The 11,956-nt window shown below is 47.0% G+C and overlaps 1 protein-coding gene across 5 annotated transcripts in view; it reads left to right on the top strand.

Moving 5' to 3' along the window:
- Positions 1–2,828: 2,828 nt before the first annotated feature.
- Positions 2,829–11,956, top strand: part of KAT6A (lysine acetyltransferase 6A) — a 108,711-nt gene continuing 99,583 nt past the window's right edge. For 4 of the 5 annotated variants that reach the window (XM_086380435.1, XM_086380432.1, XM_086380434.1 and 1 more), the window contains exons 1-2: positions 2,829–2,912; positions 5,388–6,303. In XM_086380435.1, the coding sequence (XP_086236561.1) occupies positions 5,704–6,303 (600 nt within the window). In that variant the 5' untranslated portion in view covers positions 2,829–2,912; positions 5,388–5,703. Of the gene's footprint in view, positions 2,913–5,387; positions 6,977–11,956 lie in introns of all 5 variants that reach the window. The other variant, XM_086380436.1, reaches the window with a different exon arrangement.

Raw genomic sequence — 11,956 nt, 5'->3', positions numbered from 1 at the left:
CTGAATCAGTCTTTTGAGAAAATTGCCTGAATGTGCCATTAAGTTATGCAAATGTAAAGCAAAGACTCTCTATGGAAGCTGTTTGAAAAGCTAAACTGTGCTTTGTTGTTGCAAATTGTTTTAAATTCTTGCTACTGTGTGCTTAAACTCCAGTTTGGTCTTTTCACAACAATGGCTGCGGCTAGTTTTCTTCCAAATTATCCAAAAGCAAACAAAAGCCATCTTGGTTATTTTCTTCTGAAGACCACGCACTCACCTCCCATGAACTCATTTTCTATTCGTATGACTTTATCTGTCCTGTTTGGGAAATAAGAACATTGCTTTAGTCTTCTAAAATAGAGTCTCTCCCACTTTCTGCCCACAGGTGTATTTTCATTACAAATGCCTCTCATTTTTCCTGAGAATGCATCTATCTAACTCATCTAGAATGGAAAATGCCCTAATAGATTATTTTCTATCCCCATATTTCTCTCCTAATTTGGGGATGGGGCTTAGTGGTAGGTGAAGAAAAGGGTGATTCTGTAAATCTTACAATTACTGTTATCAGTTGTCAGTGGTAGGATACTGAGTTGAAAATGTAAGTTTTTATGTTATTGAACGGCCTAGACCGTCTACGATGTATAGAGGAATAAGGCTAAGGAGCAGAATGGAGAAAAGCTATAGAGACAAAGAAAGTATAGGTTGAGACATAAACAAGAGAGAGCTTGATGGGGGTGGAGGTGGACATTCCACCTCTTCAGTTCAGCTCAGTCAGTTCAGTTAAGTCGTGTCAGACTCTTTGCAACCCCGCCGCAGCATGCCAGGCCTCCCTGTCCATCACCAACTGCTGGAGTCTAACCAAATCCATGTCCATTGAGTCGGTGATGCCATCCAACCATCTCATCCTCTGTCACCCCCTTATCCTCCTGCCCTCAATCTTTCCCAGCATCAGGGTCTTTTCACATGAGTCAGCTCTCTGCATCAGGTGGCCAGAGTATTGGAGTTTCAGCTTCAGCATCAGTTCTTCCAATGAACACCCAGGACTGATCTCCTTTAGGATGGACTGGTTGGATCTCCTTGCAGTCCAAGGGACTCTCAAGAGTCTTCTCCAACACCACAGTTCAAAAGCAGTTTCACCTTACTGTTCATTCACTAGCAACACCTTTTTGGACTCTGAACTGCACATAACACTACGCCACTGGAGATGCAAAGAGGCATTCCAGAATATACTTGGGAATACGTTCATAAAACGTAGTTAAAAGGCCATGCAACAAGTGCCACAGGGATAGGGCAAGCGATCAAACTGCAAAAGTTCACGAAGGCAACGTTAGGGGAGTGAGCCAGAGCGTGGACTTTAAATGGTAAAGCTGGGATAAATCCAGGAGATGTTTGGGGAGAACAGTCTGGCCGGTGAAATGGTCCGGGGGCGGGAAAACGTGTCCACACAAAAGTATGAGTTATTTCGTCTGTCATCTGTCATGCACTGCCCTTCCCTGGAATGCAGATTAATAAAAAGGTCTGACTCAGTCCCTGCCACCGACGGGACACCAGACAAAGAAAACATCCGTGCGGCCAGAGGAGGACAGACGGGCCGTGAAAAGGGGCCCGTTCTCAGCTCGGCCGTAGATTCGGTAGAGAGCGGGCCGAGCAGGGCCAGGCGCACCGTACCGGGGAGTCGTGGCAGGAGCCCGACGGAGGCTCCAGGCTCACACGCGCAGCGGACCCGCGCGGGGCTCGCCGCCGATCGCACACCGGCCCCTGCAGAGCGAGATGGCTCTGCGCGGTCCAACAGGTCCCCCGGGGCGGGGAGGGTGAGGTCAAGACGGTGGGGCTCTGCGCGCCGTCCAACTTTCCGCCCTGGCCCTCCCGCCTCGCGCCCTCTCCTCTTCCTGCGAGGAGATACCGAAGTGAAGAACATGGGTGGGGGGGAGCACCGACGTGATGAACATGCGGGAGGGCACCGACGTGATGAACATGGAGGAGGGGGAACACCGACGTGATGAACATTGGAGGGGGGGCACCGAAGTGATGAACATGGGGGGGAGGCACCGAAGTGATGAAGGGGGGGGGGACACCGAAGTGATGAAGCGGGGGACACCGAAGTGATGAAGGAGGGGGGCTACCGCAGTGATGAAGGGGGTGGAGACACCGCAGCGATGAAGGTGGGGGGGGGGGACACTGAAGTGATGAAGGGGGTGGAGACACCGCAGTGATGAAGCGGGAGGGGGGACACCAAGTGACGAAGGGGGGACACCGCAGTGATGAAGGGGGGCGGCTTCCCCGCCCTCCGCCCCCTCCCGGCCCCGGCTCCTGGGGGCCGCCCGCAGAGGCGACGAGGAGCCGGGCTGGGTGGCTGTAAACACCGGGCGCCATCAAGACTTCGGATCCTACCGGATTTCCGCGCCGCCCCGAAGCCTCCCCGCCCGGGCGCGGCCCTCCGCTCCCCCGGCGGTGCCATGGGGTTCGCCGCGGCTGCTCCAGCCCCGGGGTGGGGAGCCGCCCGGCCCGGCCCGCGCACGGGCGCCCCCCGGCCGCCGGGGCTCCGCGCGCGCGGCGCCGCCTCCCACTTTGGCCTTTTGTACCGGCCCCACGTGACCCGCGCGGCCGGCTGTTCCCTGCTGCCCCCGCCCCGCCCTCCGGCCTTCCCCGGCGCCCGGCCCAGCTCTTCCCGCTCCGCGGCCGCCTCCCCCCCGCCCGCCGCCCGCGCGGCCCCCTCTTCCCCCTCCCACCCGCCTCCCTCCCGAGCCGTTCCCGCGCCCTCCCCCAGGCCGCCGTTCCCTCGCGCCGCCACCCCTCCCCCCGCGGCTGTTCCGCCGCCCCGCCTCCCCTCCCCCCGGCCGGAGCGCACTGTCTCCAAGATGGCGGCCGTGTCAGTTCGGGGCATCTCCGCGGTCCGGCCCGGGGCCCCGGGCGCCCGGCGCTCTCCGCCCCCGGTAAGTAGCCGAGGGGCCACCCCCCGGCCGCCCCCGGCCGCCGAGCCCGAGGCCGAGCCGCCTGGGGACCCCGCCCCGCCGCCGCGCGGGCCCGAGTGGCCGCTGCAGGCCCCGCCGCGGCCTGCGCCGCCTCCCGCTGCTCTGCGCCAGGCCTCGGGCTGGGGCGCCGCGGCCGCCCCCTCGCGCCCGCTGGGCGCCCGGCGGCCTCCAGCCCGCGGCCCGCGCCCAGCGCCCGGGCCCGGCTCTGCGGAGCGGGGGAGCCGCGAGGGGGCGGCGGCCAGGCCGCGGGCGGGCGGGCGCGCGGGCGGGCGGCCGGCCGGCCGGGGCTCCCTCGGGGCGCGCCCACCGTCCGGCGCCCGCGGCCCCGGTGCCCGCGCCCGGCCCCGGGCCCGGCCGCGCGGCGCGGGCTGACAGGCGGCCGTGCGGGGGGCGCGGAGGGCGCACGTGCGGCGGCGGGTCCGCGCGCTGTCAGCCCGGGGCCGGGGGGCGGCGGGCGCCTGTCAGCGCCGACCTGCCCGGCGGGGCCCCCCCGACCCCGCCCCGCGCCCCGCGCCGCTCCCGCCGGGACCCGGCCCGGCTGCGGGGCGCCCGGGAGCGCAGACGAGCGGCGCTCGCAACTCTTTCACGTGATTTCATTGTTAACTTCGTCCCCGGGTTCCGTTCCCGTCCGGTGGGAGCCGCCGGGCCGCCCCCCGCGTCTGCAAGCAAGCCGCAGGCTGGTGCCAACGCCAAGTTGTTGTTGTTGTTTTTAAAGTTTTTCTCGCTCTTTTAAAAAAGAGAGCGCGAAGCTGTGTCGGGGGGTGGAGGGGGGTGGGGGTGGCGGGGAAGGAGGCTCGGGAGGACTGTCGGGAGCGAGGGGGCAGTTTCCCCGAGTTAGAGTTCAAGTCTGCAGGCGCTCTGCTCGCCGCAGACCCGGGGCCCTTGCGCGGAGCCGGGAGGCCGGCAGCGGCTGTCATTCATTCTCTCTTCTTACCTGCGGGGCAGGTGAGCCCGTGCGGGACGGGCCCAGCCGCTGAAACTCGGGCTGGAGCCGCTCCTTTCTTTCACCGCAGATTCCCCCCCATAATGAACTCCGACAATGCTATTATGATTTCTGTCCTCTCGAGACGCTTCTCACCCAAATGTAGCTTAGTTCTCTCCGGGGGGTAGCGGGGGGGGGACGGCGCTTTTCAGCCAGAGCTCATTTAAAAATTAAGTCTTGCCTTAGGTTTGAGTGTTTACTCGAGCCTTTTCTTTCTTATCAGAGTTAATAGTACTATCGGTTTCCTCGCATCTTGTTAAACTTTTTCCTTTGAGTTCGGTGGCACTCTTTAAGGAAGGATTGTGCGAGCCACTTTAAGACATTGTTTATGTTGTAAAGGCTCCTCAGAATAAGAGTTCTCAGGAGCATTTAGGTAAGGTTAAGTTTATTTTTGGAAGCAAAGGAGTTATAGGGTTCATTATTTTGGTGATTTTTAAAAAGATGCAAATCTTTCGGGTTCTTTTGTTTGAAAGTGTTACTGACTTTGATCGTGGAGTGGCAGCGTCATGTATATACATAATGTTTGTGTTTTTTTTTTCATTAATGTTCACTTCAGGACAACAGTCTTGAATCATTATGAGATCTTCTTCTCTTTAGACTACACACAGGCAGTATATTTCACCCCTCTGAACTGTACATTTGATATGTAAATAAGTGTACGTTTGAACCTAGGAATTTCCGGGCCATTCTCATTTCTAGTTTCTCTATCTGTAGATTGGTTGTGAACATTTTGACAGTTGCTGGACTCTCTCCAATATATTGAATGTTACTAGGAGAAGCTATCACAGCATGTGATTCTTAAAATCTGAATGAAATTGGCTTATTTTAAAATTCTCTAAACACTTTTCACACTTGACTATTTTCATTGTTATTTTGTTTCCATTTGGAACGTATGTAGTAATATTGTACGTAAAATATGAACTGTGCTGTGTGTAAATTTTGTTTCTTTTACTAGGTGAAACAGTTAAAACATTTTCTCAGTGGTTTTTTGCCTTTCTTATTGACTGTTTCATCCAGTCTACATGTCTGGAATTTTGAAAGATGAAAGATTCACTCTTACTTGCATTGCAGGATTCTTTCTGCTGATTCAGGTAACTTGTTGAAGTTCTGATTAGTTTGTTGGGGAAAGCTGTCAAGGACGAGTTTCAGTTCATAGCCGGCTGAGTGGAGATTGTGCCGAGCAGGATAGCCAGCACCCTCTGGTTAGTTGTAGCTTGAGGTCATTTATAGTGCATCTCATCTTGTTTCCTCATCATTCATCTTTTTTCCTTTTCTTTGTTATCCCAATGGTTTGCACACATGATTGTTTTGAACAATAATGGAAACATGTTCACACTTTTACAGGTGCTCAGTGAACACTTGCTGTTGGAGTGCTTTAAAGGCTAGGATGCTTCAGTTATAATTTATTTATAAAGTGGACCTTGATAGAAAGCTGACTTTGTTTTGTTTTTCAGGCATAAGATGCACATTTTTCTGCTGGGAATGAGATGTTCTTGAGTTTTTACACCTTTATGAAGAGACCCACATGTGGTGCTACTGAGAAGTTTGTTGGGAAGTTTGAAGACTTTGCAGATAACAGGTTGTTTTGATTTCTAAAATAAAAGTGGGGAGGCCTCTGTTTCATGAAAGGAGAAAGGACTGAGGCCAGGAAACTTGTATGCTATGGTTAACTGGTTCCCAGCCTCCGCGAATGGTGTTTTCCAAGGTGTGAAACTTACGCAGCATCAGGATAAGGGATAGCGACTCTATGGATATACAGAATCCTTCACCATGGTAAAACTCGCCAACCCGCTGTACACGGAGTGGATTTTGGAGGCCATCAAAAAAGTGAAGAAGCAAAAACAGCGGCCTTCAGAAGAAAGGATATGCAATGCAGTGTCTTCATCCCATGGCTTGGATCGTAAAACTGTTTTAGAGCAACTGGAGTTGAGTGTCAAGGATGGAACAATTTTGAAGGTCTCAAATAAAGGACTCAATTCCTATAAAGATCCTGATAATCCTGGGCGAATAGCACTTCCTAAACCTCGAAACCATGGAAAATTGGATAACAAGCAAAATGTAGACTGGAATAAACTGATCAAGAGGGCAGTTGAGGGCTTGGCGGAGTCCGGTGGCTCAACTCTGAAAAGCATTGAACGTTTTTTGAAAGGTCAGAAGGATGTGTCTGCATTATTTGGAGGCGGTGCTGCCTCTGGCCTTCACCAGCAGTTACGATTGGCTATTAAACGCGCCGTTGGCCACGGCAGACTCCTTAAAGATGGACCTCTTTATCGGCTCAACACTAAAGCAACCAATGTGGATGGGAAAGAGAGTTGTGAGTCTCTTTCCTCTTTACCTCCAGTGTCACTCCTTCCACATGAAAAGGATAAGGTAAGAAGGGCGTGCACGTGAGTGTTCCCAGAGCTGGGGATACAGCATGCTACAGAGCCACATTTCTAGGATGTTCAATAGAGGTTACATTGGGCATTCAGGGCCCTTTGTGGATAATCACTGCCTGGCTTTTATTGGTGAAATCTAGGTGTGAGAACTCAATAGATGTGATTGTTCTAATACTTTGACATATTTGATGCCTAAGATTTCAAAGTGTAGAGTATTGCTCCACCTAAAAGAACATGCTTAGAATTAAAAAGTAACAAGCAACTTTCAGACTGTTCTGAAAAGTTTTTATAATACCTTCCTGCTGAAGTTGCTGAGCAGCCGAAGGCTGGAAACCCTAAGAACCTGTCTTCTTCCTTTCTTCGTTTTCTTACTAGACAGGAATTAGACTGATTATCCAGACCAAAGCAGTGGCAAAGCAGATTTAGTGATTCTTATTTCTGCTGTTTGTATTCTAATTTTTGGTCGTGTGTTATTTTTTTGCATGCAATGGAGTCCTAAACGTTGCTTATGACAGATGTCGCTGCATGGGTCGGGAATACAGTAGCCCACGTCGCTGAAGCTCTGGGGAGTTGAGAGTCGGGGCACAGGCCCCTAGTGTGCTGTGTGTATGCAGTTACTTTGTAGAGCTGGAAGATTCTTCCTAACAGTTAACCTTGGCCCTCAAGTAGGTATTCAGGATGGGGAGAGTTGTTAGTAGCTCCTTTTCACGTTGACCTGGAGTGAGAGCTGTGAATTTACTTCCGGGGCTCAGAGTTGCGGTTCGTGGGGAGTGGTGGTGCTTTAAGAGTGTTGCACACCTTGGTGAACGCCAGCAACACCGTCTTCACTTTGCTGAAGACCATGAAGGCTATTTCTAGCATGTTAACAGTCTGAAGTTAATAACATTGAATGTATTTTAAAATATTTGAGGATTGATCTAGATTCTTGCAATTAATAACCCGCCAGTAGATTTTTGTTTAAATAGCAATTGAAAATGAACAGTTTTTTTGGATGAAAGTTTTAGAGATCTATTTTAGGGTTCCGTTTTCCCTGTGGACTTTGAAATAGAAGCATTATCTTAACTGTTATTACCCTTAAAATGATTCTAATGGAGTCTTGAATTAATAGGCAGTCCCATTCATAACATGGTTCTGTACCATCGGAACGTTCATTAAGGGTGTATTGAAAATTCAAGGCGGACAAGGAACTGAAATACTTCATTCTGCAGTTCAGTGCTGTAAGGATTGTATGAATTGTTTCTTGATCCCATAGCTGAAGTTAAATGAAATAGAATTGATTTCAACAACCGTTATCAAATGATCTCTAGGTTTACTGCCTGGAAATGGGAAATACTTTATAGTTTAGAATGAAATCAGTGTCACATCTGTGAATTGGGTATTATAAATTCTTATTAGAACTCCTGAGTGCTTTAATTTCTCTTGCTTGGATTAGGTATTTTAATTTTAAAAAATGTTAGCCATACATAAAATGTCAGTTGTCATATCTTTTTTTAAAGGTAGTCGATATAGTACAGTGTAGGATAAAACTGAGTCTTACCATACTAAAGTTGTAGTTTTGAAGGGACTTTTGAAAACCATCTAGTCCAGCAGTCCTTATTTTACTGCTAGACCTTTGCAGTAAATTTAATCCAGTAGAGGTCTGCTGGTTTGCTTTGGTTAGAAATATCTCTTTGGCTACATAACTTATTTATTATACACTATTATAAACCAAAGTAACTGACTGTGGAAAAATTGAGTTTTGTTGAGTAGATTTTTGTGTATTTTTACTGGTCTGATTGGGAAGCCAGTTTATGGTAGTTGTCTACACAGTTAGGGTTGATGAGATCTGTTATATATTTTTTAATAGAAGTCTTATTTTCAGGGGTTAAATTTTCTGTGTGACTTTCTCCAAAGATATGAAAAGCTCACATTGAAAATCATAATGCAGTAAACTTCAGGGCGAGGAATTATTTCTCCTATGAAGAGATTATGTTTGTTCCTTTTGTTGTATTTAACTACTTCTTGGTTTTTAAAAAACTGTCCAGTCAGTTCCCATTTGGAATTGATTGATTGCTGTTATGAACCTAGATGTTCTTTAAAAAATTATCCAGATTGTATTTGATAATAGAAGTAATGATGAATGCAGCAAATAGTTGCTGAGCGCCTGCTGGGGACCGGGTGCTCCGCTTGGAGCTGCAGTGACCGTACCTGCTGTCCGCAGGGCGGTGTCCTGCCGGTCTGCGCGGCTGTGGCTGAGAGATCGAGTGCAGGGACTGGAGTGGCCTGAGCAAGTTCCCCTTTACTTGTTTCTGTGTCAGCTCTAACCTTTAATTTTTTCTTTTTAATTGTGATGTTAACCTTTGGAAGGAGCTAAATCTTAACTTTTCAGCAACTGAGTGGTTTTTGCTTTGCTCTGAAAGTGAGATGGCTGTGTACAAAAAATTTTGAGAGTTTTTGTGAAGACACTTGAGCTAAAGTGTGTTTTCACATTGATAAACAGGAGAATCTGGAGATACTGTGATTGAAAAGTTTTATCCATGTTACAAGGGAAATTTCTGTGCTAACTTTAGGGTGTGGTAGTTTATGGTGAGTTTGTTTAACTTAATGATTTGTTTATACTGGGCGCCAGGCATTACTTTACAGCCACACATAAGTTAACTCGTGTGATCCTCATACGGCGCAATGAGATAGGTGCTGTTATTTTACAGGTGAAGAAACTGAGGCATAAGAGCTTCAGTAACTTGTCCAAGTCTCAGATATATTAGGTGACAGACAGGGCGAGGTTTTGGCCTTGGGCATCCTGGCTCCAGAGTCTTTGTCGCAGAGATGCCTGCTGCCCCCTGAGAGTCGTTGGGCGTCATGCCTGTCACTGCGTCGGGCACAGTCGTGAGTGTTGTTGGTGTTAACTGCGAGGCACAGGGAGGAGGACATGTCCCGAGCTCCCCTCGCACTGTTTGCATCCCTTTCTTCTCTTTCTGTCATGAAATGGATTCTGAATTTGATTTCAAACCAGCAGTAGGAATGTAGCAGAAGTAAAAGATTATGAATAATTTAGTTTTGTATACCTGAGATCCATAACTAAAAAATAGTTTGGTCTATGTGAGTTTTTTTTCCCTTGTTTTTCTGTGTGTATTAATTTTCATTTCAGATGGCCCTGGAGTCTTCTGATTTGTAGTTTGGGGTCGGTTGCGTGGCTATAATAGAGTGCTTTAATTTGGGACAGAATGTTGCTTTCCCTTGAATTATGGGCTATAGGTGGAGGTGGTGTGTGTAACTGGCTTATAGGTGGAGGTGGTGTGTGTAACTGGCTTAAATAAGAACTTCCACTTGCAGATTTCCTTTTTTTGAAATAGACATTCCTGTAAGAAAATTTGTTCATTTACTTTTATTAATTCAGTAAGTGTTTAGGTGCCTACCACGAACAATGCATTTATGATTTAGGTCCTGTTGGGGATTAAGGCAGACAGCATAGAAATGGGCAATAACTTTTTTTACACCATTGTTTTAGTTCACAAAATATAACTTTTAGTTTGTACATTCACTGTTTTTTGGTGTAACAATTAGGTGTGTGAATCTCTTGAGAAAGAATAAGATATTTCCTGGGTGAGGCTAATTATTACCTGAGATTTGAATGGTCCATTAAAAGAATTACTTTGGACACTGAATCTTGGAAGGATCCATTTCCCTTTCAGGAATAATTTCCACCTTCATTTCAAATTTCTGGGTTTGTTTCATACGCAGAACAATGTACTTGAATATCTTTATTTTATGTTCCATATTACTGATCCAGAAAACTGCTCCTGTGGTGATCAGCCAGATGAGGAAACTGTTAATCTGTGAAGTATTGTGGAACAGAATTATATTTTGCTGAAGCATTCAAGTTGGGAAGGGAAGAGAAGATACTGTCAGCCAATGTTATTGTTTAGGTCATTACCCAGCTGAGTGACTTGGAGCCAAAAGATTAAATGATAAATTGCTAGCCTTCTAAGATAAGTTGTATTGAAATGCAGTAAACTCTTAGTAGAGTCCAAACTATTCTGTGTAACTGGAACTTGGCATTTTAAGTGCATAGAATAAATGAGGCTTTGACAGGAATTTGATATTTGATGTAGAGATGCTGATTAGAATGGAAATATATTTTCAAGTTAGGACAGTTACGAATGAGAGTTTTGATTTAGCTATTTGGAAATGGCCTTAATCATAAAATTGTTTCACATTTTATGTGTTAGAATAGTGGATCTGATAAAATTGTTTATAAATGTAAGCTTGGTAATGTTTTCATGTATTTTGTTGCTATGGTACTTTATAGTAATCGTCCATGCTGTTAAATTCAGGGGTGCGTTCACTGCTTGGCAGAATGCTTGTCTACTTAAACATGCACACACATAGCAGATACCAGAAAGCGAAGACGCTACAGAAGAGTTGAGATGACATAAATTAGTAGTAAAAGTGGAAAAAGTTCTCAATTTAAAATCCTTATGAGAGCATGCAAGCAAGTGTATTTTATAGTATAATTATTAGGAAACTCTTTAAGATGCAAGTTTTAATTCTAATTCTGTGGGAGAAGGAATGGAGGATAATGACAACTGTATCAGTCTTTAAGTGAAGAAGGATTACTGTAGAGAAAATTATCGTAACCATATGTTGCTCACTTTTTTTTTCAAGTAATGGCAAGGATACAGCAACGTGAATATTGTAGATTTTGTAATGTCACCGAGTTTGCAACTGATTGATCTCAATAATTGTATTTTCTTACATTATAGTTAATTACATTAATTGTAATTACAGTATTGTACATTTTTACATCATTGTTTATACCATTTTTTGATGACCCTTAAATGTCCAGGGTCCTGAGGAGAAGCTGGCCAGAAATAAAAATTTGTTCCTAACAAGTCATTGAGGTGTGTTAAATATAAATGTGTGTGTGTGTGTGTGTATGTTAGTCGCTCAGTTATGTTGGACTCTTTGTGACCCAGTGGACTGTAGCCCACCAGGCTTCTCTGTCCATGAACTTCTCCAGGCAAGAATACTGGAGTGGGTTGCCATTCCTTTCTCCAGGGGACCTTTCCCACCCAAGGATCAAACCTGGGTCTCCTGCATTGAAGGTAGATTCTTTATCATCTGAGCTGCCAGGGAAGCCCTAAATATAAATTTGGTTAATATAAATTGACTTTGTCTCAGCAGACTTGTTCTTATTTTAAAAAAAAAATTAAAAATAACTCAGACAGAGGTATGTTTGTGATACAATATTTATTTAAATAGTCAGTTGTACAGATATTTTTTGGTCTTCAAGTTAGCCTGTGAGCTCTGTGTGCACTGGTTGTTTTCAACCCATGATATACCCTGGGAGAAAACTTGAGCCACTAAAACAACCTTTGATTTAGTCATTGCTGATCAAAACTTCCATACTCAGCTACTTGTTGAGTCATTAAGTCGTTTCAGACTCTTTGCGACCTCATGGACTGTAGCCTGCCAGGCCCCTCTGCCCATAGGATTTTCCAGGCAAGAATACTGGAGTGGGTTGCCATTTCCTTCTCCAGGGGATATTCCTGGATCAGGGATCGAACCTGTGTCTCCTGCATTGCAGGCAGATTCTTTACCATGGAGTCACACTTGCTAGTACTTTGCTCTTTCTTGGGCTGCTGCTGCTACTGCTGCTAAGTCGC

The sequence above is a fragment of the Bos grunniens genome, chromosome 27 (genome assembly GCF_055505025.1).
Source record: "Bos grunniens cultivar Pamir isolate PY7600 chromosome 27, Bosgru_T2T1.0, whole genome shotgun sequence".
In the NCBI taxonomy this organism is placed as follows: domain Eukaryota; kingdom Metazoa; phylum Chordata; class Mammalia; order Artiodactyla; family Bovidae; genus Bos; species Bos grunniens.
Note: the sequence above shows the minus strand (reverse complement) of the source record. Positions and strands in the feature narration are given on the sequence as shown.